The sequence below is a fragment of the Microcaecilia unicolor genome, chromosome 2 (assembly GCF_901765095.1).
Source record: "Microcaecilia unicolor chromosome 2, aMicUni1.1, whole genome shotgun sequence".
In the NCBI taxonomy this organism is placed as follows: domain Eukaryota; kingdom Metazoa; phylum Chordata; class Amphibia; order Gymnophiona; family Siphonopidae; genus Microcaecilia; species Microcaecilia unicolor.
In genome coordinates this window covers 31,886,728-31,913,474 of record NC_044032.1, presented here as the reverse complement: position 1 = coordinate 31,913,474, position 26,747 = coordinate 31,886,728, and the positions used below count along the sequence as shown (strand labels likewise).

Below are 26,747 nucleotides of genomic sequence, written 5' to 3'. Positions count from 1 at the left end.
GCACCTACCTTTAGTATCTTTGGTCATATAAGGGTCTAACAGGCAGGAACAATGCCCCCTTGCTCCTGCCTCTTCCAGCTCCAGCCCCAAAAAGGCTGCCATGACTTTTAGCCATTGTGGTAGGGAGCTGTGTAATTTGAAAAGGAGCATTGTCCTACTGTACAAGTGAGGTCAAAGTTAATGTCCCCATGCTAGAACACCCCCGAAGACTTCTGTTTATATGTATCTGGAGTACTTCACAATCTTTTGTCACAATGCAGTGCTTATAATGAAGAGACATTGAGGGGCATAATTGAAGGAAAACGCCTATCTCCATGGGCGTTTATCTCCGAGAACGGGTCAGTGAAGGGGCGGACCGAACCGTATTTTCGAAAAAAATAGACGCCCATGTTTTATTCAACAATGTGTGAGCTGGGCGTTTTTGTTTTTCAGCGATAATAGATAATGAAAGCGCCCAGCTCAAAAACGAATAAATCCAAGACATTTATTCGTGGGAGGGGCCAGGATTCGTAGTGCACTGGTCCCCCTCACATGCCAGGACATCAACCGGGCACCCTAGGGGGCACTTTTACAAAAACAAAAAAAAGGTCAAAGAGCTCCCAGGTGCATAGCACCCTTCCCTTGTGTGTTGAGCCCCCCAAATCCCCCTCAAAACCCACTGCCCACAAGTCTACACCATTACTATAGCCCTAAGGGGTGAAGGGGGGCACCTACATGTGGGTACAGTGGGTTTGGGGGGGTTGGACGACTAATAAGCATTAAGCAGTACAATTGTAACAGGTAGGGGGGGATGGGCCTGGGTCCACCTGCCTGAAGTCCACTGCACCCCCTAACAACTCCTCCAGTGACCTGCATACTGCTGCCAGGGAGCTGGGTATGACATTTGAGGGTGAAAATAAAAATGTGTGAAACATCATTTTATTGTGGTGGGAGGGGGTTAGGTACCACTGGGGGAGTCAGGGGAGGTCATCCCCGATTCCCTCCAGTGGTCATCTGGTCATTTAGGGCACTTTTTGGGGCCTTATTCGTGAAAAAACATGGTCCAGGAAAAGTGTCCTAAATTCTAGCTAAAAACGCATACTTTCTTCCCATTATCGCTGAAATGCGCCCATCTTTGTTCGGCAGATAACCACGCCCCAGTTCCGCCTTCGCCACACCTCTGAAACGCCCCCATAAACTTTGTCCGCATCCGCGACGGAGTGCAGTTGAAAACGCCCAAAAATCGGCTTTCGATTATACCGCTTTATTCGTTTTTGTGAGATAAACGTCCATCTCCCGATTTAGGTCGGAACTTGGGCGTTTTTCTCGTTCGATTATAAGCTGGATAGTATGCCTCCTTTTGCATTTACCACTCAAAATGGCCGCCTAACCACACAGTTAACACAGCAGCGTCTCTAAAACCCATCCACTTTTTTTGTTGGGAGAAAGGAGGATGGCATTCCCTTTTCTTGTAGGGCAAGTCTCCTTACTTTTAGTTTGCAGTGCATTTCATTACAAGAAAAACACATACCACTCAGATGCTAATAGGCATTGTTGAATCTATAACCTTGATTACTTCAGTGAAAGAAGTGTTCATGGATTCCATCAGACATTCCTACTGTTCTAAACAAGGTGAGGAAAATCTGATGGGCCTGTCAGGGGATTTAGATACTTATAGGTATATAATATGGAGGATGTTGTGTGAACGACTTTCAGTGCTTTTAGATGTATTGTGGGTATAAGGCCCTGCGAGTGAATTTTGGTACTGTTAGATGTATTGTCTTCAGGTGGTCCCGTGAGGGAGTTTCGGTATTTTTATATATATTATGCAGAGATAGTCCAGTGAGTGAGTTTAGCTACTTTGAGATTTATTCTGTGCAGATGGACCCATGAGTGGGTTTACTCATATATGTATTATGTGGAGCTGGATTGGAGGATGAGTTTATTTACCTTCTGAATGAGTTCATGTACTTTTAGGCATATTATGGTTATCAATAGAAATCAAACAAACTAAAACATGGAAAAGAAAATAAGATGATACCTTTTTTATTGGACATAACGTAATACATTTCTTGATTAGCTTTCGAAGGTTGCCCTTCTTCCTCAGATCGGAAATAAGCAAATGTGCTAGCTGACAGTGTATATAAGTGAAAACATTCAAGCATTACTATGACAGTAAAATAGATACCATTGGAGATTCTACATGGAATGTTGCTACTATTGGAGATTCTACATGGAATGTTGCTATTCCACTAGCAACATTCCATGTAGAAGGCTGCGCAGGCTTCTGTTTCTGTGAGTCTGACGTCCTGCACGTACGTGCAGGACGTCAGACTCACAGAAGCAGAAGCCTGCGCGGCCACATTGGTGATGTACAAGGGCCGACTTCTACATGGAATGTTGCTAGTGGAATAGCAACATTCCATGTAGAATCTATAGAAATCAAACAAAATAAAACATGGAAAAGAAAATAAGATGATACCTTTTTTATTGGACATAACTTAATACATTTCTTGATTAGCTTTCGAAGGTTGCCCTTCTTCATCAGATCGGAAATAAGCAAATGTGGTAGCAGATAGTATATATAAGTGAAACATCCAAGCATTACTTTGACAGTCTGACAGGGTGGGAGGGTGGGGGTGGGTAGGAGGTATGCATGGGGACATCAAAGCATTTCATTGATATTCTAACAGGATGGGTGTGGATAGGTGAGAGGAGGGTGATAAACAGAGAAATACAATTTTATGGTTTATAATGGGCTAGAAAACCCAGATCCTTGTTAAGTCCTGTCTGTTGGGTGTCAAAATATTCAATCATTCTGACTTCAAAGGTCTTACGTTCCTGTATTGTTTTAAAGTTACCGTTCAGGATTCTAACTATGAAATCACTGGTGCAGTGTCCTGGTCTTGTAAAATGCTGGCCCACCGTGGTGGGAACCTGACTGGCACCGGCTATCTTCATGTGATGTCTGTGCAGATTGAATCTTCTCTTAAGCATCTGGCCTGTTTCTCCAATATAGCATCCTTCGTTACATTTTTTTTACACTGAATGAAGGCATATTATGCAATGATGGTCCTATGAATGGGTGTTTTTTACGGAGGTGATCATGTGAATAGTGTAGTAAAGTCAAGCGAATAAGTTTAGATACTTTTAAATGTATTGTGTGAAGGTATGCTTGGCCGGTTTTAGATTTATAGTATAGAGGAAGTTCTGTGGGTGGGTTTAGAAGAAGTGAAGGGGCATAATCGAACAGAAACGTCTATCTCCATGGGCGTTTATCTCCGAGAACGGGTCCGTGAAGGGGCGGACCGAAGCGTATTTTCGAAAAACATGGATGTTTATCTTTTTTTGAGCTGGGCGTTTTTGTTTTTCAGTGATAATGGAAACCGAAAGCGCCCAGCTCAAAAACGAATAACTCCAAGACATTTATTCGTGGGAGGGGCCAGGAGTCGTAGTGCACTGGTTCCCCTCACATGCCAGGACACCAACCGGGCACCCTAGGGGGCACTTTTACAAAAACAAAAAAAAAGGTAAAAGAGCTCCCAGGTGCATAGCACCCTTCCCTTGGGTGTTGAGCCCCCCAAATCCCCCTCAAAACCCACCGCCCACAAGTCTAACCATTACTATAGCCCTAAGGGATGAAGGGGGGCACCTACATGTGGGTACAGTGGGTTTGGGGGGCAGTTTGGAGGGCTCCCATTTACCAGCACAAGTGTAACAGGTGGGGGGGATGGGCTTGGGTCCACCTGCCTGAAGTCCACTGCACCCCCTAATAACGGGGGTGACCTGCATACTGCTTGCTGCCAGGGAGGTGGGTATGACATTTGAGGGTGAAAATAAAAAGTTGTGAAACGGCATATTTTGTGGTGGGAGGGGGTTTGTGACCACTGGGGGAGTCAGGGGAGGTCATCCCCGATTCCCTCCAGTGGTCATCTGGTCATTTAGGGCACATTTTGGGGCCTTATTCGTGGAAAAACAGGGTCCGGGAAAAGTGCCCTAAATTCTTGCTAAAAACGCATATTTTTTTCCCATTATCGGCGAAAGGCGCCCATCTCTGATCGCCCGATAACCACGCCCCAGTTCTGCCTTCACCACGCCTTTGACACGCCCCCATCAACTTTGTCCGCATCCGCGACGGAGTGCAGTTGAAAACGTCCAAATTCGGCTTTCGATTATACCGCTTTATTCGTTTTTGTGAGATAAACGTCTATCTCCCGATTTGGGTCACAATATAGGTGTTTTTCTATTTCGATTATAAGCAGGAGAGTGTATAAATGTATATAAATAAATAAATAATATACTATTAGATTTATAGTGTGAAAGTCATCCTTTGGACAAGTTTAGGTACCTTCAAATGCCTCATAGGCTGGTGGTCCTGTGACAGAGGAGCCTTCAAGACTGGGGGCATCAACTCAAATGTATTGGACAGGCCCGACACGGTCCGTGTTTCAGCAAAACTGCCTGCGTCAGGGATCTTGAAACGATGCCCAGTGTCCAAAAAATGTATCAAATAGGAATGAGACACTGCTCAATCTGAAGACGCCAACAGTTAACACAACAAACGGCTGAGTTTTTAATATCAAACAAAACCACAATAGTCCGCAGTCAAGACCCAGCAGAGTATCGCCTAGAGAGCCAAATTTGGCACTCAATGCTGTTCTATAATGGGTGTTCCTCTTTAAGTGTCCATTATAGCAGTAGCGTAGCTACGTGGGGCCGAGACCCCCCGTAGATTTGGCCCTGGACCTCCCCTGCCGACCACCCTCTCGACCCCCCCCCCCTCCCGCCGCTAGCTGATCTGCAAGGCTTCATTCTGTTTCTGTGAACGAAGCCTTCGGAGGAAGAAGAGGACCTCCTCAGCTGGCGGGGATTGGGGTACCCCACCAGCAAAGGTAGCCCTTGGCGACGGCAGGGGAGGGTTGATGGCGGGAAGGGGGTCGAGAGGGTCGCCGGTAGAGGTTGTCAAAGTTGGCGGTGGTGGGAGGGTCGGCAATAGCGGGGGGTCAGTAATGGCGGGGGGCGGGGTCGGCAGCGCCGGGGGGAGGCTCAAATGTGCCCCCTCACCTCGGGCTCTAGCCCCCCTCATGCCAAAGTCAGGGTGACGCTATGTGTGCATACTACGCACGCTTTCAGAAAGAGTAGGCACTCAACTATTTTACTCCCCTAACGGGAAAAAATGAATAAAGTGAACATTCCTAGAATCAGCATGGGAAATGATATGAAACAAGTTTTCCAGTTATAAGACATGAACTTTCTTTAATTGAGTGTCTAACTTACTCTATAATCTACTCTATCATTTATGAACTGTAATGCAAAACTACTTTCTAATTTACCGTATCACTTATGAACCCTAACGCAATATCACTTTGTATTTCTCAATCCGGAAACGGCGATTGCCACTCTGGCACAATGTAAGCCACATTGAGCCTGCAAATAGGTGGGAAAATGTGGGATACAAATGCAACAAATAAGTACATAAGTATTGCCACACTGGGATGGACCAAAGGTCCATCAAGCCCAGCATCCTGTTTCCAACAGTGGCCAATCCAGGTCACAAATACCTGGCAGAGAAACAAAGAATAGCAACATTCCATGTAGAACCCCAAAGAGCAGCAAGATTCCATTCAGAATCCCAAGTACATAAGTATTGCCATACTGGGACAGACCAAAGGTCCATCAAGCCCAGCATCCTGTTTCCAACAGTGGCCAATCCAGGTCACAAATACCTGGCAGAGAAACAAAGAATAGCAACATTCCATGTAGAACCCCAAAGAGCAGCAAGATTCCATTCAGAATCCCAAGTACATAAGTATTGCCATACTGGGACAGACCAAAGGTCCATCAAGCCCAGCATCCTGTTTCCAACAGTGGCCAATCCAGGTCACAAATACCTGGCAGAGAACAAAGAATAGCAACATTCCATGTAGAACCCCAAAGAGCAGCAAGATTCCATTCAGAATCCCAAGTACATAAGTATTGCCATACTGGGACAGACCAAAGGTCCATCAAGCCCAGCATCCTGTTTCCAACAGTGGCCAATCCAGGTCACAAATACCTGGCAGAGAAACAAAGAATAGCAACATTCCATGTAGAACCCCAAGAGCAGCAAGATTCCATTCAGAATCCCAAGTACATAAGTATTGCCATACTGGGACAGACCAAAGGTCCATCAAGCCCAGCATCCTGTTTCCAACAGTGGCCAATCCAGGTCACAAATACCTGGCAGAGAAACAAAGAATAGCAACATTCCATGTAGAACCCCAAAGAGCAGCAAGATTCCATTCAGAATCCCAAGTACATAAGTATTGCCATACTGGGACAGACCAAAGGTCCATCAAGCCCAGCATCCTGTTTCCAACAGTGGCCAATCCAGGTCACAAATACCTGGCAGAGAAACAAAGAATAGCAACATTCCATGTAGAACCCCAAAGAGCAGCAAGATTCCATTCAGAATCCCAAGTACATAAGTATTGCCATACTGGGACAGACCAAAGGTCCATCAAGCCCAGCATCCTGTTTCCAAGTGTGGCCAATCCAGGTCACAAATACCTGGCAAGATCCCGAAAAAGCTCAATACATTTTACGCTGCTTATCCCAGAAATAAGCAGTGGATTTTCCCCAAGTCAATTTAATAATGGTCTATGGACTTTTCCTTTAGGAAGTTGTCCAAACCCTCTTTAAACCCCGCTAAGCTAACCACCCTTTACCACATTCTCTGGCAACGAATTCCAGAGTTTAATTACACTTTGAGTGAAGAAACATTTTCTCTGATTCGTATTAAATTTACTACTTTCTAGCTTCATCGCATGCCCCTTAGTTCTAGTATTTTTGGAAAGAGTAAACAAACAATTCACATCTACCCGTTCCACTCCACTCATTATTGTATAGCAGGGGCGTATCTGAAAGTCGGCGGTAGCGGGGGCCGAAGCCAGAGTGAGGGGGCACATTATAGCCCCCCCCAGCCGCCGCCACCATTTCCGACCCCCCCCCCCTCGCCGCCGTGTGTACCTTTACTGGTGGGGGACCCCCACCAGCCGAGGTCCGCTTCCTCCTGCCGCTGCGAGGTTTTTTAAGTTCTTCATCGGGATTCGTCCTCCGTCACTCTGTGCTGCTGTTCAAAGAAGCTGCCAGCTGAATGCAGTTTCGGACTGAGTCTGACGTCGCTGCTGCACGTTGTACGTGCAGGACGTCAGACTCATGTACAACATGCAGCAGCGACGTCAGACTCAGTCCGAAACTGCATTCAGCTAGCAGCTTCTTTGAAGAGCAGCACAGAGTGACGGAGGACGAATCCCGATGAACTTAAAAAACCTCGCAGCGGCAGGAGGAAGCGGACCTCGGCTGGTGGGGGTTGAGGTCCCCCGCCAGCAAAGGTACCCACGGCGGCAGTAGGGGGGTCCAGGGCGAAATCTGCGGGGGCCCAGGCCCCTGTGGCCCCACGCAGATACGCCCCTGTTGTATAGACCTCTATCGTATCTCCCCTCAGCTGTCTCTTCTCCAAGCTGAAGAGCCCTAGCCGTTTCAGCCTTTCCTCATAGCCCATTTCTACTACACACACAAATTCACACCTGCTCTGAAGCACACACAAATTTCACCAGTTTGTTTTATGCATATGTTTAATAAAAGAAGCAAGTAAGTCCAAACTCCTCCCCAGACCCAGCCCCTGGAACGCCTTTGTCCAGGTCAGGTAAATTTCTATCTATACAAGACATATGCACATATGTTTGCATGCATCTACCACTGACAAGTTTATAATCGACCATTTCTACACTTAAAATGCTGTTTTCCTTGCACGAATGCCTTATAAATGCACTACATGAGAGTTATGGGATCAGTTGGTGTATGAGGTGGTCCAGAGAATTACAGAGCATTTTTATAGTTGACACACAAATTATAGAACGTGTGAAACAAAGAGGAAAGCTGAGGAGTGGCCTAGTGGTTAGGGTGGTGGACTTTGGTCCTGGGGAACTGAGGAACTGAGTTTGATTCCCACTTCAGGCACAGGCAGCTCCTTGTGACTCTGGGCAAGTCACTTAACCCTCCATTGCCACATTGAGCCTGCTATGAGTGGGAAAGCGCAGGGTACAAATGTAACAAAAATAAAATAGATACTATTGGAGATTCTACATGGAATGTTGCTACTATTGGAGATTCTACATGGAATGTTGCTATTCCACTAGCAACATTCCATGTAGAAGGCTGAGCAGGCATCTGTTTCTGTGAGTCTGACGTCCTGCACGTACGTGCAGGACGTCAGACTCACAGAAGCAGAAGCCTGCGCGGCCACATTGGTGATCTGCAAGGGCTGACTTCTACATGGAATGTTGCTAGTGGAATAGCAACATTCCATGTAGAATCTCAAATAAATAGTAGCAACAGTGGAGGAGTGGCCTAGTGGTTAGGGTGGTGGACTTTGGTCCTGAGGAACTGAGTTCGATTCCCACTTCAGGCACAGGCAGCTCCTTGTGACTCTGGGCAAGTCACTTAACCCTCCATTGCCCCATGTAAGCCGCATTGAGCCTGCCATGAGTGGGAAAGCGCAGGGTACAAATGTAACAAAAATAAAATAGATACTATTGGAGATTCTAAATGGAATGTTGCTATTCCACTAGCAACATTCCATGTAGAAGGCTGCGCAGGCTTCTGTTTCTGTGAGTCTGACGTCCTGCACAGAAGCAGAAGCCTGCGCGGCCACATTGGTGATCTGCAAGGGCTGACTTCTACATGGAATGTTGCTAGTGGAATAGCAACATTCCATGTAGAATCTCAAATAGTAGCAACAGTGGAGGAGTGGCCTAGTGGTTAGAGTGGTGGACTTTGGTCCTGAGGAACAGAGTTCAATTCCCACTTCAGGCACAGGCAGCTCCTTGTGACTCTGGGCAAGTCACTTAGCCCTCCATTGCCCCATGTAAGCCGCATTGAGCCTGCCCATGAGTGGGAAAGCGCAGGGAACAAATGTAACAAACAAACAAAAACTCATAGCTGCCAACCTTCATATCGAAAATGGCAAAATGATGAAAAGTGTAGGTGTCGCCACTCAAGATACAATCATGACTTTGGGGGGTCTCCTTATGCCAAGACCACCTTGACAAATAAGATTGCAGTTGTCAGGAAGCACCTCTGCACAGTCTATCTGCTCATTTATGTTCTGCATTTCTCCCACATTTTGCCATGATGAAATACTTTAGTAACATAGTAAATGTCGGCAGATAAAGACCTGCACGGTCCAACCAGTCTGCCCATCATGGTGGCCAGAGCAGAATCTGGCGGCCTGCACAGGTTCCACTTCTTCAAGATTAAATACAGGTATACTTTATCTTCGTCCAGGGCCGTGGCAACGCGGTAAGCGAGGTAAGCGTGGCAGGGGGGGCGCCGTCCTCTGGGGGCCATGCTGGCCTCGCCCTCCCGCTCCCATGTCCCAACTGCCCGCCCTCTTCTCCCCCCAACAAATTCTCTTTTAAATTTACCTCCGTCCGGCTGGCAGGGCAGCGAACGGCGCAGCGTCAGTGAAGGAGGCGGCGCTCCCGACGTCTCTACTAGTCTTCCCTTCGCTCAATGTCCCGCCTTTTTCTGACGTCAAGGTAAATTTAAAAGAGATTTTGTTGGGGGAGAAGAGGGCGGGCAGTTGGGACATGGGAGCGGGAGGGCAGGGGAGAAAGGACAGCGATCATCTTCATGGGGGGGGCGGCACCCGATCCCTTGCGGAGGGGGGGGCGCCACCCGATCCCTTGCAGGGGGCGCCACAGACCCTTGGCACGGCCCTGTCTCCGTCTCTCTCTATCTAGTGGAGTCTTCGAAAGCAGGAACAAACCCCATTCGCCTCTGTCCCGTGCCGCTGCTCCCTCTGGAGCCAGTGTCCTGCCCATGGTGATTCCAATCACAAAAGGGCTGCTGAGACCCCCCCCCCCCCCACCCCGCGACAGTCTCAAGAGGCCGCTGCGGGAAGTCTCAGCAGCCAGTGCAAATGGAGCAGCGGCACGGGGCATGAACGAGTGGGGTTCACTCCTGCTCCCAAAGACTCCACCAGACCTTCCTAAGGTAGCCCGAGGAAGGCCTATGTGTGGAATGGGAAGGGGGGATAATTGCGAGGTGGGGGGAGTAGTTAGTTTTGGGTTTAAGTTGAAAATGCACAGTGGAAATTAGAAAACACAAGAAATGCAGGGGGTAAGTTGTGAGATGCACAAGGAGTCTATCTTCTAGGAGAACTATTTTGGCACCAATTTGGACCTCCCCCCCACTGAGCAAGTCCCCAGTGTAGGCAGAGTGAGGTCCCAGAGATCTTGCCGGCACACGTTAAACTCGCCGTGTCCATCACAAAGCTGCTGCTTCCACCGTGAGGTTCTGCAAAGTGAGAAGCAATCAGCTTCATTCCCCACCACGATAGGAAGGAGGAAAGGTTAATAGATTTGGTAGGTGCACTTGTGAAATGCTGGTGGCCACTGGCAAACCTAAATGAGAGCATAAAACATACGATTGGATATAACTTCCTGCCGGATCAACACATTCGTTTTGTTCATTCAGTTATTGTTGTGTCTGAATACCTAATTAATTACAACCGTAAACTCTGGCTCCTTTAATCACTGCATCAGCTGTCCTAATCAATCTTAATAATCTGGAAATCATGCTATGGTACCCAGGAATTTTAATCTACATAAATTTTGTGAGGCCTCTAGCAAGCTTGTTGTATGAAATGATATAATTATGGTTATAGATTAGGGATGTACAGTGATTTAAATTGGATTTAGGAAGGAGGCTTGCGCTTCTCCGCCGTATTTTGTTTTGCGATCTTGACCTTTTGGGTGTCTTTTAAGACTGTGAAAGTCATGGGCCTTCAAGCTTAAAACTTGCATGCGCCACAGACAGAGGCACAAAGTCAGGCAAAAGTTGCTTGTCACCAGAAGCGGAGCCAGGATCAGGCAGGTTGACGGCGCGGGGGGAGGGGGGGGAGCGAGAGTGGACTTCCGCCGGCGCACATTTTCAGTGCAGAGGGAGCAGGGAACCAGCAGAGCCAACAAGTGCGTGGCTGCTCTCTGCACCCTTCCAGCGGCGTGCACCCTGGGCGGACTGCCCCCACCGCCCCTCCCTTGGTACGCCGCTGGATCTGAGATATGTGAGAGAGGGAGATGGTTGCTAATTTCAAACTGCTTTAAACAGACTTACTTCCTGCCATTATACAGTACTAGTGGAAGTCTGCATTTATGTACCAAACTTTAGACACGAGCCATTGCACTAGCTAAATGATTGAGCTAAATGCTCGCACCTAACTGTAGGCAGTTAGGCATGTAACTGCCAGTATTGTAGAACTTGTGCACGCTAGTGATAGGCAGTCACCTGATCCACCCATGCTCCTCCCAGGTCAACGCACCACTTGCAGTTCCATGCTATGGATTTTGTCTGCGCCTCTTAAAGAATACCGAGTATGGGCATTTATGCCAATTATCACCAATTAACACCAATAACAGCCAATTAGCTGGTTACACATTAAGTTATGTGCACAACTGCCCTTATTCTTTAACTTGTGCGTGCAGCTTTGCGCCCTAAACTTAATGTTAGGCAGGCAAGTTTCTAGAATTAGGAGGTCCGTGGGCAATTAAACGACAATATTATTGGCTCTGACAGAACTTGCAAAAGTAGGCGCATTCTTTAGCGTTAGCCTTGGCACAGTAGATCTACTGTTCTGAAGAAAACTAATGTGGACTTTAATAGATCAGCAGCATATTTCTGCGAATCTTCTTTCCTACCACTTCTCTCTGCCCCCCCCCCCATTCCCCCGCCTCTCCTCAGAATTACTGACCAGCAGTATTTCCCTTCCAAAACGAAATGGGCATATAGCCGGATACCATAATGGGGCCGATACTCAGACCGTGAGAGGGAGCACGGCTAACTCCTGCAGTTGGCAGTAAGCCCAGATATTTAATGCCGGGCCGTTTCAGGTAACCGGCATTGAATATCCGGTTTATTTGTAGCTGGTTTCAAATGAACCGGCTAAGTCGATATTCAAAGATAGCTGGTTCACTTTAAACCAGCTAAAGATGTACCAGCTATTTAAGCAGCCCGATGTGGCTGCTCAGGGCCACCGAGAGACAGAGCTGGGCCCAGGGCAGGGCTGCTACCGCTGTCTCCCCCCCCCCCCCCCCACACTCGGGCTGCTGCCGCCACCACCACCCCCACACACACCCCCATTACCTTCCTGTGTCTGCTCCTCCCTTATCTGTCACTCTCCTGTGTACCGGGACCCGGGTTATCGCATTAATACAATCACCCGGGTCCTACAGAGAGACCCTGTTGGAGGCTGGGCAAAGGGAATCTTGCCCCACCCCTTTCTCAGCAGCCTTGTGGCCACTTACAATAGTTGGATATGGATTGAATATCTGGGGATAGCCGGCTATCGCACGATATAGCCGGTTATCTCCTAGACGCTAAACGAGAATATTTAGCAGAGGATAATCGCCAGATAGCCAGTTCAGTGCCATTTAACCAGCCAGGGACTGTTCCTGGCCGGTTAAATGGTTTTGAATAATGGGGGGATTGTGCTTTCCTATGCAGTGGCAGGAGGAACATAGTAACATAGGACACGGCAGCAGATAAAGACCTGCATGGTCCATCCAGTCTGCCCAACAGTCACAGTGGTTATCAATTCATGATTGAACTATCCAGTAGTATTATTAACAACATTTAAGGGCTCAGGCCGGTTTTACCACATGCCCTTTTCCTTTCCCATTAAAAAAAAAAAAGCTCTTTTTGGCCCAGCGTACGCCCAATACGCACGCCTGCACTACCATAAGTACATAAGTACATAAGTATTGCCATACTGGGAAAGACCAAAGGTCCATCGAGTCCAGCATCCTGTTTCCAACAGTGGCCAATCCAGGTCACAAATACCTGGCAAAATCCCCAAAATGTACAAAATATTTTATACTGCTTATCCCAGAAATAATGGATTTCCCCCAAGTCCATTTAATAACGGTCTATGGACTTTTCCTTTAGGAAGCCGGCCAAACCTTTTATAAACTCCGCTAAGCTAACCGCCTTTACCACATTCTCTGGCAACGAATTCCAGAGTTTAATTATACGTTGAGTGAAGAAACATTTTCTCCGATTCGTTTTAAATTTACTACTTTGTAGCTTCATCGCATGCCCCCTAGTCCTAGTATTTTTGGCAAGCGTAAACAGACGCTTCACATCTACCCGTTCAACTTCACTCATTATTTTATAGACCTCTATCATATCTCCCCTCAGCCGCCTTTTCTCCAAGCTGAAGAGCCCTAGCCGCTTTAGCCTTTCCTCACAGGGAAGTCGTCCCATCCCCTTTATCATTTTCGTCACCCTTCTCTGCACCTTTTCTAATTCCACTTATAGCTGTACAAGATGAATACGCTGAGGCTACCTGCACTATGTTTATACTGTATAACAGGAAACAGGTCAGCTTGGTAAAAGTGGCTTCCTGGTGGTGGACTCTATGGTAATTTCCAGTTCTAAAAATACTGGGGGTGACTTTCCTTTTACACCCCATTTTCTAAGGGTCAGATTCCATGAGGAATTGAGTCAGGTATTGTATTTACCTTTGAAAGCCATAACTAGTTTATATTATGAGCACAAGGTATATGTTGCAGTGTTTTCCAAGTCAGGCTTTCAGGCTATCCACAGTGAACATGCACGAGATGGACCTATATATACTGCCTCAATTGTATACAAATCTCTTTCATGCAGATTCACTGTGGACAGCCCGAAAATCCGACTGACAAGGGAGGGGGGGGGGCGGGGGTACTCCAGGACTGCCTTGGGAAACACTGATTTACTGCTCATTGGGCAAGTACCAAGCTCAGTACTGCACTAAAACAGAATCAGACCTTCTGCCATAAAATGTAAAAGGTGCCCAAGTTAAATTAGCAACGTATTCTGCTTCCCAAAATCAGAAAAACACTACAGAATAGGACTCACTGTATGGTTACCAAAGGTTATAAGTCCTTCAGTCTACCCAACCCGAATCGAGCCAACCAGACCTGGAAACTAAAATGCTTATTATTTTTTTCTTTCCGCCCTCTGTATCTTGTGTTCCATCATGTTTACATTCATGTTTACGCCTTTGGGCAGCCAGGAGAAGGAGGAGTGGCTGCTTTCCAGAAGGCAGAGCAGCAAAATCCGCAGTACTGTCCCTGGCACAGGCAAAAAAAGGCACCTCATCATAGCATCGGAGAGAGAATACACGCCCCTAACCAGTTTCACTTTTTTACTACAGCTTAGTAACAGGACCCCTAAGTTAGGTGTTCAAATCTGAACACAGAAATAGCTGGAATAACGTGAACATTGACTAATCAACCAAGTGTGAAAAGTGAACATGCAGGTAGAATTTTTAAATTCTGCCTCCATGTTCACTGTTCACTGCTCACACTTGGTTGAATAGTCAATGTTCACATAGCTTTAAAACAGTAACTCGTCTATCTATCTGTCTATTTATTTATTTATTTATTTATTTATTTGTTGCATTTGTATCCCACATTTTTCCACCTTTTTGCAGGCTCAATGTGGCTTACAGTATGCCGTAGTGGCGATCGCCATTTCCGGAATGAGAAATACAGAGTGGCATTGCCTTGAGTACATAGATGGTAGAGCGAATTATAGATTAAATTAGATAATCAGTTCGTTTCGGCGTGAGAAATGAGGTGGTAGTGTGTTAACGTTCGTTAGTGCTAGAGTGACTGAAGCAGTCAGGTATAGAGAGTTCGGTTTTGTCTAGTTGTGGAAGAGTTTTGCTGTCTGGTATTTAGGATGGATCATTGTGGATCACTTAAAATCTTGCCGTGCCTGTCCCACTCAATACTAAAATCTTATGCAAAGTTTCAAACAGGGCGGCAAGCAACCGCTCACACCCAATCCAAACCAGAGCTGGAAAATTGTTAGGTCCATCCAGTTCAAATGAAATCTTATTAGGGTTACCATAAGTCCGGATTTACCTGGACATGCCCTCTTTTTGAGGACATGTCCGGGCGTCCAGATGGGTTTTGGCCAGCCTGCCCATTTGTCCGGATTTCTGGACAAATGGGCGGGCTGATGCTGACGTGCGTGCGTGCGGCGGACCTCCCCTCCCCTTACTCACGATCTTCCCTGGTGGTCTAGTGACTTCAGGGCAGGAAAGAGCCCCCTCTTTCCTGCCCGGCGCGCTGCTCTGCATCCTGTATGCTGCCTGTGACGGTCTCGGCGAGATTCAAAATGGCCGCCGAGAATTGAAGTCTTGCGAGGCCGCTTCAATTCTCGGCGGCCATTTTGAATCTTGCCGAGACCGTCACAGGCAGCATACAGGATGCAGAGCAGCGCTCCGGGCAGGAAAGAGGGGGCTCTTTCCTGTCCCGAAGAAGTCACTAGCCCACCAGGGAAGATAGTGAGTAAGGGGAGAGGTGGTGATGGGGCCGGGGGGAGGGAAGGTGAGGTGAGGGGGTGACCAAGGGGAGGGGAAAATGCGACAGGGGGCGGGGCAAGGTGCGACAAGGGGCGGGGAGAGGGCTGAAAGGGGCAGGCGAGGGCATGGAATGGGCGGGGCATGGGTAGGACAAGTGTCCTCTTTTTTAAAGGACGAAAAATGGTAACCCTAAATCTTATCATTTAGCCCTCTGTGTACTTGTGTAAAGAAATCACTAACATTATTTATTGTAAAAGGTTGATAGTGAGCCGGATGTACTGAAGAGCTTTTATGCTATTTCACCTTATCGGAAACCCTTCTTTCTGTTTCCAGCCCAGTGTGAAATATGTTTGCAGATCAACATTCTCTGATATCCCTTCTTTGTCTCTTTTTCCTTTTCAGCACAGAGTCCGACTGCAGCGGATCCCCTACAGCAAGCCTATGCCGGAGTGCAGCAGTATGCAGGTCGTCAGTATTCACACTTTCTCCTGATAAATCTTTAACCCCCCCCCCCCCCCTCCTCTTGCTCCCATTCACTGTTCCCTCTAAGCTGAGCTGGTGTCCTCCAACTGCATTGCTACCACTAGGGGGTGCTGCTTCAATATTGTATTCTCCTGCAGCTTAGAGGGATCAGTGCTCCCATTACAACCAGTGTTGCCAGGTGGGCGGTTTTACCGCCCAATTGGGCGGTTTTCCGCGACCCGCCGCGGGAAATTTTTGCCCGCGGCGGGTTGCGGTTTTTTGGGCTGGTTTTTGTGCTTCGGGCGGTTTTTTTAGGTGGCTTTTTCGGCCGCGGTGGGCGGGGTTAGTGACGTGGGAGGCGGGGTTAGTGATGTGGGAGGCGGGGTTAGTGACGTGGGAGGCGGGATTAGTGACGGGGAAGGCGGGGTTAGTGACGGGGAAGGCGGGGCCGATGACGGCGGGGGCGGGGTTGATGACGGCGGGGGCGGGGGTGATGACGCGGGGGCGGGGGTGTCAGGGGCGGGGTTTGAGTTTGGGCGGGTTTTGGGCTGGATTTTGGGCTCCTTTAGGCTGGAAAAATATTTTCCACCTGGCAACCCTGATTACAACTACAGATGAAACTTAACTCATATCCTCTTTTTCAACCAGTAACCAGCTAAGATGCTGTAATATTATCCCACTGTATATGAGAAAGTGGGATGTTTGACCAAGGCAAAACAAAACCTGGAGAGATGAATCTCAAGAACGCTTGTTTATTGATGAAAAAAAGACTCTTTTTTTTTTCATCAATAAACAAGTGTTCTTGAGATTCATCTCTCCAGGTTTTGTTTTGCCTTGGTCAAACATCCCACTTTCTCATATACCTGTGTTCTCCCGTGGGGCGTTCGAGTTCTCCGCTTGACTACGGATTTGTTTGAATGTTATCCCACTGTACCAGAGTGGTTGATTACAATGTTGTTGTCCTGGGGAAAACAAAGATACTTCAGAGGCTCTGATTTATTGCATTGGACAAAACAAACATAAGTGACCCATAAATGCTCTTGAGCTTTAGCTCCTAACATGTAAATCTAATCTTATATTCATATCCCACCCTCCTAGTCCCAGAAAGTACAATTCCAAAATACAACAGTATAAAATACAATTCATAAATAAAATATAAACAATTTTAAAACACTTAAAAAATAGTTCATATATAATACAGTAAAATAAGCCTAACACCCAATTAATGTTCATGCCCTACCGTCGTTAGGAATATGATTCCGTATTCTGTCTGCATCCATTACAGTGGACAGTTTAAACCTTCTTCATATCGGTCAGTGGTTTGGGGGTATGTTATTTGGGTTTCCCTCTGGAAAGAAGATGTGTTCTTCCTGTTAATCACTGGTATTATTTCTGGCTGTCTGATCAATTGATTTGTATTTATTTATTTGTTGATACTTATATTCCACGTTATCCAAATATCATTATTCATTTCAATGTGGCTTACAGAATAAATAAGAAACCAAATTTATATAAAGCATAACACTAGGTACAATATATAGAACACGGAAATATTTTGTATTTGTTTGGGCATTCTTCAGATGTCTCTTCTTTAACTTCTACAGAGACATTGGAGAAAGGGATCGATGAGGCCCCAAACTAATCTCTCTATATAAAACGCACCTCCAACATTCTAATGAAGCCTCACTTTCCCAACGTTCTAAAGTGAGGCGGCAGAGACCACTTTTTAACATCAGTGTTTGCCCCGCCCACGCGCTGCTGATTGGCTGTGCCTCAGGTGATGCACACAAAGTACGGTTCCACCTCCCAAACACTCACATGGACTTAGAAACCACCAAGCCATTGAATGGGACCGGTGCTGCAGAGGAGCAGGAGTGGGACAGCGAAGAAAATGCAGCGGCGTTCAGGAAAAAAAAAAACAAACACACACGAGTCCCGCCCCTTCCTGAGGAGGGGGTAGCTACCAGCACGGGGACCAACCGCGAGGAAAGCGCGGACGAAGAACGCCACTAAACAACCATTACATTGCGGACCTTACTCTGCAAGCTGTTCACGCGGTGAGTCTCCAAGCACATGCGCCCTCAGCCCCGCCCCCCCTACAGAACGCCACCCACATTCCACACTAAAACCAAACCAACCCCCCCCCCCCCAAAAAAAAACCACCCAAACGGAAACCTCCGGCGCCCAACCCCCTCCTAAAAAAAACGGATCACAGCCCACCTGAGTGCCCAGCTGAAATCAGTGCCTACAAGGAGACCTCCAGACACATGCGCCCTCAGCCCCGCCCCCCCCTACAGAACACCACCCACATTCCACACTCGAAAAAAAAACCCATATCTACTCCTACTGCCTGCCTGCAACGGATCCCTCTGGTTTCAACAAAAATACAAGTGCCTACAAATACCACATCAGAGTGCCCTGCTGAATTAAGATTACTGTATCACACTCACACGCAGAGAATCACCCCCTACCAGCCACAAAAAAACCCCACATCTAATATGGACAATCAGCATCACTCACTAACACACATACATACAACCAAACTGCCCACCACCCAAAATGCCACACACTGCCATGGACAGACATCTTGCTTTCACACTCATACACACACACTCCCTCCTCCCCCAACCCCCTTAATACAAAAACTGAAACAGTAAAAACCTACATCTCTTACAAACACCCACAGAATCCCATAATCCCCCCCCCCAAAAAAAACACAAACACTCATACAGAACAACCCTACCCCACAAACACCCCCCTACAAACACCCCCCCACACAAAATGGCACACACACCCACAGACCCCCACAACCCCCCCTCAAAACCACAAACACTCATACAGAACAACGCTACCCTACCCCACAAACACCCCTCCCCCCCCCCAAAAAATAGCATACACCCATAGACTCCCACAACCCCCCCTCAAAACCACAAACACTCATACAGAACAACGCTACCCTACCCCACAAACACCCCTCCCCCCCCCAAAAAAAATAGCATACACCCATAGACCCCCACAACCCCCCCTCAAAACCACAAACACTCATACAGACTTTACAACTTTAAAAAAAAAAACTCTTTTCCTTTTTAAAAAAAATATATCCCTTAATATCAAACAGAAAAAGAAAGCAAAAAAAAAACAAAAACCACATGCTAGCGCCCGTTTCATTTGTTTTGGAAACGGGCCTTTTTTACTAGTGTTACAATAATATTGGTGTCAACCATTTTGTTGATCCAATAACAGAAATCAGAGTTTCTAAAACCTACTGTACCCAGTGGCGTACCAAGGGGGGGGGGGGGGCGGTGGGGGCGGTCTGCCCCGGGTGCACACTGGTTGGGGGGGGGGGGTGCCGCGCGCTGGTCAGCGTCGTTTGTTTCCATGCTCCCTCTGCCCCGGAACAGGACCTGTTCCGGGGCAGAGGGAGCATGGAAACGAACGACGCTGACCGGCGCGACGTGCACCTGGGGGGGGGTCTTTCACCGGGGTGGGGGGTCCCTTCGCCGGGGGGGGGGTCGCACTGCATGGAGGGGCACTGCACCCGGGGGGGGCGGGGCGCATTGCCGATCCGCCCCGGGTGTCAGCGCCCCTCGGAACGCCACTGACTGTACCTGACTATTAACTCACCTTGAGCTACAACTGGAAAAGTTGTAAGTTAAATCCAAATGTCCTTCTCTTGTTTCCCCTAAGATATTCTAAAATGAATGAATGAATAAATAAATAAATAAATACCAGGTGGCATCTATAGATGTGATAATATATGACACAGCTGGGTTCTTCGTGGAACTTTCCAAATGAGTTTGGCAGCCGGATTCAAATAAGTCGCAAATGCAGTTGAACTCATATTTCAGATTTTGAATCCACTTTCCAAAGTATCTGGTTGAGAAAGACAGATGAGATGTCGTAGAGGGCGCCAAAGGGGAGAGATGAAAATTCTCGCTACTGTATGTTATGCAATATTTCAATCGTTTTTTCCTGGCCAGGTTGTCATCTAGTCTGTAAATATGGATTGTATATTACTTTCAAGTTCTAAAATCTGCTCCACTTCCCTTGAAATCCTGATGGAAACGGCCAGGTTTATAAGAGTGCGCACAGATCACTTCCTGGCACTGGAAACAATCGGTCCGTATTGGCTATAAGAAAATAAGAACCTCGGTAGGATTCCATTCTCTGATACGGTCTATGATACTCTTCCAAACAAATGATCCCAGGATCTGAAGACAATCTCGGGAGAACTGGTTAAAGAAATTCAAGTGTTTGATTGAAATAGGCCAACTACTACTGATTACTCTTGTTTGAAAAAAAATATTTGTTGTGCCTCAGTCTAAATACCCTGTTGTCAGTCAATTGAGTTAGGTATTCCTTAAAATATAAAATATACTGTTCTTCTATGGAAACATAGGTGGTTGGTGGTCTGCCTTGGTCTGACCACAGGGAGCCCTCAGTGACTTCCACTCAAACGCTATGTATTCAGGGACGTGCCAAGACCTGAGATTGTCCAGAACTGTCCACAGATTTCTAGAATTGATACAACCCTGGTTGATATTGACAGGCCAAGCCAATCCCGCTATTGGCCCATGGTATCTATGGATTTGCACTTCCAGTTTAGTTACAAAAGATGAAATTACTGATCTATATGTAACTGTCAACCTTCCCTCTCTAAGGGTTTTCTTTATCCCTCTAAACATGCCTTTTTAGGCCACTGATCAACGAACGTTGTATGCAAGTCTGCTAGAGAAGATTTCAAATCGGCACATGTCGATTATTTGTTCACAGCACGCAAACACAGTGGAGAAGGCAAAGACAGCAAATGGTAGATGTCTACAGTCCTTTATTACACTTCAATATGACTTGACATGGGCCATGTCTCAACTACAATGCCTGCATCATGAGTCAACTAAATGCCTGGAGCAAGCATTGTAGCAGAAACACATCCACCATTTATTACATAAGTAATGCTATACTGGGAAAAGACCAAAGGTCCATCGAGCCCAGCATCCTGTCCCCAACAGCGGCCAATCCAGGTCAAGGGCACCTGGCAAGCTACCCAAACGTACAAACATTTTATACATGTTATTCCCGAAATTGTGGATTTTTCCCAAGTCCATTTAGTAGCGGTCTATGGACTTGTCCAACCCCTTTTTAAACTCTGCCAAGCTAACCGCCTTCTCCACTGTGTTTGTGTGCTTTCCACTATCTGTGGAGACCTGTTCTTCTGTGTTGTGCTTGCTTGATTGTTTGTTAACACTCTGCATTGATAACGTTATCTTTCTTATTTTGAAATTCTTTGCGCTATTCTTGCACTTCAATTTCATTGAACCCTCTGGGATCAGCCTGTTGAAAGCTGTGTGACAGATGGTCTTACGCACATTAACGACAATTGTAAAAATTGATGCCTAAAGAAAGATGCCAATTGTGCATTCAACTTATGGAATAATAGCATCTATATGTATTACTGGTGCCACTAATTGCCAATTAATTAATTCCCCCAATTTTATTTACCACACATGTACCTCTCTCCACCACAGTATCACCTTGTAATTGTATTAGTTTATACCGGAATCGGCTAACGCCGTTTACGGTACTATGTAAGCCACATTGAGCCTGCAAATAGATGGGAAAATGTGGGATACAAATGTACAGGAGCGTATTAATTTTACGCTTTGCTCCCTAACCCATAAAATCATCTATGGGATTGCTCCGGACTATATGCTCCCCTTGATCGACCTTCCACCCAGGAATGCCAATCCTGCTGCTCGGTCCTAACTCCATCGACACTTCCCAAACTGTAAGGGTGTCAAGTATAAGAAGATTTTCACCTCTTCTTTCCGCTACTGGTGCCCTAAACACTGGAATGCTCTCCCGCAGCACCTTAAAACACAAGCGGACCACATCCTCTTCAAGAAGTTGCTGAAGACCTACTTCTTTGCGAAAACTTACTCCCCTATTTACTCTGTTGATTGATGCACCCTTCCCGACCCTCACCCTGCTTAGGTTCCCATTGTTAGCTACTGTTCCCCCTGTCTATTCGTTGTACGCTTTTCAATATTCCTTACATTGTAAATTTACTTAACTTTCTGTAAGCCACGTTGTGCCTGCATGAGAGGGAAAATGTGGGATACAAATGAACCATAAATAAATTACACATGTAAGTAGTAGGTTCTATCAAACATATAAATGAGACGTGACCGACTCACCTGCAAATGCGCAGTAGAGTCCGAACGTTCAGAGCAACAGTCTAGAGGTGCGGCGACTCCGCCCCGAACACCTGGCGAGTTCCACTCCCCCTCCCTCTGAAGTTTAGACGTCATCCAAATGCGGTGCGACTCCGCGAGGATGGTGCGAGGGGAGGAGCCATGGCGGCGCTGACAACTGACGTTTCACCCCAAGAGGCTTGGCCCCGGACGCCCACGTGACTCGCCTTCCTCGCCTTTGATTTGCGGAGCCCTAAGGGGAGGAGCCGTGGCGGCAGTGACGACTGACGTTTCACCCCAAGAGGCGTGGCCCCAGATGCGGAAATCGAGTGCCGCCGGTTTGGGGAGGACATGGGGGGAGGGCAGAGGAGAAAGTAGGCTTGCTGGACATGGGGGGAGGGTAGGGGAGAGATCAGGGTTACTGGACATGGGGGGGGAAGCGGGGGGGGGCCATAGGAAAACCAAAAACTAGCCCGTTGTTACGGGCTTAACGGCTAGTCAAACATATAAATGGCGAGTGACCGTACTCACCCGCAAATGCGCAGTACAGACTTCCTTCTCTGTCCCGCCCCGCGTCAATACGTGATGACGGGGGCGGGACATAGAGGGAAACTACATGAAGGGGAGGGAGGGAACCGCCGACGGCGCTACCGCTTCCCCCCGGAGTCGCCGCTGCCGCCCCCCCTCCACCCGGCCCGAACGCTTTCTTCGGTATTGAACTTACATCGCCGACACGCAGCAGGCAGATCAGCTGAGCTCCCGTCGGCCTTCCTTCCCTGCCTGTCCTGCCCTCACCAACGTTACGTCACACAAGGGTGGGACACAGGCAGAGAAGGAAGGCCGATGGGAGCTCTGCTGATCTGCCTGCTGTGTGTCGGCGATGTAAGTTCAATAGCGAAGAGAGGGCCCGGGCCAGGCGGAGCGGTGGCAACTCTGGGGGGGACCGGTAGCGGCGACCTCGGGGGGGGGGGTGCAGTGGCAAGGGAAGGGGGCCTTGGAAAAACCCCATACTAGCCCGTTTTAACGGGCTCAACGGCTAGTTCTATATAGACGGGTCATGGGTATGTCTCTGAGATACATTTGTAACTTATAGACTTCGACAAGTTACATGCACATCAGGGCACAATTAGGTGCTAACCAGGGGCATAGCCAGACCTTGAAGCGGAGGGTCCAGAGCCCAAAGTGAGGGGCCACATTTTGGCCCTCCTCGCTCCCCCCCCCCCCCGGCCACAATGCCACATACCTTGGCTGGCAGGGGTCCCAGTCCCCGCCAGCAGAAGCGTTTCTCCAGCGATGCTCTCCTCACATTGCACACGCTCAGTTTCACTAAAACCAAACATGCACGCGACGAGAGGGAGACAGGGCAGGCAATGTAAGGAGAGCAGTGCTGGAGAAACGCTTCATCTGGCGAGGGTTGGGGACCCCCCCCGTCAGCCAAACCAGGGGCCCTGGATCCATTTTGGGGGGGCCCAAGCCCCCGTGGCCCCCCCATAACTACACCACTGGTGTCAGCTGTTACAACTGTGATTGACTTGGCACAACTATTGCTGCTTACATTTAGGAGCACCATTGCTGGCTTATCCTACTATATTATTAGCTAGTATATTATTACAGAATCATGGCACTAAAATGGCATTAGAGAATTGGCACTAAGCACATGTCATTAGGGTGCATAAATTTTAGCACAAATGTATAAAATTGCCACTATTGGCTATGGTTGGTCAGTACTGACTATAGTGTCACAACTGACATCACAGAGGTCTACAGAATCACCTCACTCGGGTCCTGATCCATGTAGGCTCATTTCTAGGTTTGATCTAAGCATGGTTGTTCCTGAGGCCAAGGGAAATGGACAAGAGAGTGGCTTTCAATATTAAAGCAGCTGAAATAAACTTTGTAATCGATGGAGAGTGATATTGCAGTTATAAGTACATAAGTATTGCCATACTGGGAAAGACCAAAGGTCCATCGAGCCCAGCATCCTGTTTCCAACAGCGGCCAATCCAGGTCACAAATACCCGGCAAGATCCCAAAAAATGTACAAAACATTTTATACTGATTATCCCAGAAATAGTGGATTTTCCCCAAGTCTATTTAATAACGGTCTATGGACTTTTCCTTTAGGAAGCCGGCCAAACCTTTTTTTAAACCCCGCTAAGCTAACCACCTTTACCACATTCTCTGGCAATGAATTCCAGAGTTTAATTACACGTTGAGTGAAGAAAAAGTTTCTCCGATTCGTTTTAAGCTTCATCGCATGCCCCCTAGTCCTAGTATTTTTGGAAAGGGTGAACAGACGCTTCACATCTATATCCTGTATGTTCTTGAAAGCTGGTACAGAGCATGGGGAGGGCATAATGTTCCTGTAAAAATACCATATTGTCCTCATTCACCATAAAGAGGTGGTGGTCTCAGTCCACTCCTCAGTGGATTTGCGTCCATATTACCAAACAGCCACCATCACAATCTGTATAATCTATTGTGTTGTAAATCACCAGATGAATATGTGAAATATACATTAAAAGAATGAAATGAGGGAAATAAAATCAATGTCTCCATGCTTGGTAATCTTAGACTATAACTAGATAGGCCATATAATATTTCCCTGCCATCATTTTCTATGCTTACAAGCGCATAGGATCCCTAAGGGAGAGGAAGGGGTACTAGATGACACGGACGGGCAAACTAGATAGAACCTATGGTCTTTATTAACCATCATTGTCTATGTTTCTGTGGGGATAACATTTAGCCAGTGACGGTCAGTGATTTTTATGTCTGCCACCGCCTGCATCCCCAGATATTCAATGCCAAGCCATTTCCAGGCATCGGCATTGAGTATCTGGTAGTATGTTGATGGTTAAAACTTATGCAGTTAAGTGCAATATTCAGCCTTAAGTACATAAGTACTTAAGTATTGCCATACTGGGACAGACCGAAGGTCCATCGAGCCCAGCATCCTGTTTCCAACAGTGGCCAATCCAGCAGGTCACAAATACCTGGCAAGGTCCCAAAGAGTAGCAACATTCCATGTAGAACTGCAAACAATAGCAAGATTCTGGAATCCTAAAGAGTAACAAGATTCCATGTAGAACCCCAAAGAGTAGTAACATTCCATTCAGAATCCCAAGTACATAAGTAGATAAGTATTGCCATACTGAGACAGACCGAAGGTCCATCAAGCCCAGCATCCTGTTTCCAACAGTGGCCAATCCAGCAGGTCACAAATACCTGGCAAGGTCCCAAAGAGTAGCAACATTCCATGTAGAACTGCAAACAATAGCAAGATTCTGGAATCCTAAAGAGTAACAAGATTCCATGTAGAACCCCAAAGAGTAGTAACATTCCATTAAGAATCCCAAGTACATAAGTAGATAAGTATTGCCATACTGAGACAGACCGAAGGTCCATCAAGCCCAGCATCCTGTTTCCAACAGTGGCCAATCCAGCAGGTCACAAATACCTGGCAAGGTCCCAAAGAGTAGCAACATTCCATGTAGAACTGCAAACAATAGCAAGATTCTGGAATCCTAAAGAGTAACAAGATTCCATGTAGAACCCCAAAGAGTAGTAACATTCCATTAAGAATCCCAAGTACATAAGTAGATAAGTATTGCCATACTGGGACAGACCGAAGGTCCATCAAGCACAGCATCCTGTTTCCAACAGTGGCCAATCCAGATCACAAATACCTGGCAATATCCCCAAAAAGTACAATACATTTTATGCTGCTTATCCTAGAAAGAAATTAAATAAATTAAAATAAATTAAAGGTAGACACAGGGAAAGGGGGTTGAGGAACAAAGGGAGGAGATAGCAGCCTGGGGGGAGGGGGGTGCATAGAATGGAAGGAAAGATAAGATGCAGGGGGAGAAGTGCGGCAAAGATTGCTAACTAACAAGTAGGCTGTCTGGCGGCAAGATGCCACTCCCTGTAGAGTGTTGCTGGGGCTGCCACCTCAGTTGGCCTCATTATAGGGCTGCCCCTGCTCCCTATTACATGGTAACATAGTAGATGACAGCAGAAAAAGACCTGCATGGTCCATCCAGTCTGCCCAACAAGATAAACTCATATGTGTATACCTTACCTTGATTTGTACCTGCCTTTTTCAGGGCACAGACCGTACAAGTCTGCCCAGCAGTATTTCCCGCCTCCCAACCACCAGTTCTGCCTCCCATCTCCGGCTCTGGCACAGACCGTATAAGTCTGCCCTCCACTATCCTCGCCTCCCAACTACCAACCTCTCTTCCCCCACCTGCTCCGCCACCCAATTTTGGCTAAGCTTCTGAGGATCCATTCCTACTGCACAGGATTCCTTTATGCACATCCCACGCATGTTTGAATTCCGTTACTGTTTTCATCTCCACCACCTCCCGCGGGAGGGCATTACAAGCGTCCACCACCCTCTCCGTGAAAAAATACTTCCTGACATCTTTTTTGAGTCTGCCCCCCTTCAATCTCATTTCATGTCCTCTCGTTCTACCGCCTTCCCATCTGATTCCCCTGTCACTTCCCTCCCTTTCCCTATTCTCTTTCCTTCCTCTAATCCCTCTGTCCTCCCCCCTCTCTCTACACTTCTGTCCACTATTCCTGCTCCTCTCTTTCTTGTGATCCCTTCTCTATTTTGTTCCTCTGAAATTATCCTCCCCCCCCCCCATCCCCATTTCCCAGATCTCTTCTCCCTTCCTAGCACTGATCACTGAGATCCCTTTGCCAAAAAA

General features: G+C 47.2%; 1 protein-coding gene across 1 annotated transcript in view; it reads left to right on the top strand.

Moving 5' to 3' along the window:
* Window positions 1-26,747, top strand: part of LOC115461842 (CUGBP Elav-like family member 4) — a 198,824-nt gene that overhangs the window by 150,335 nt on the left and 21,742 nt on the right. The window contains exon 7 of the mRNA XM_030191900.1: window positions 15,779-15,844. Coding sequence (XP_030047760.1) covers window positions 15,779-15,844 — 66 coding nt within the window. The remainder of the gene's footprint in view (window positions 1-15,778; window positions 15,845-26,747) is intronic.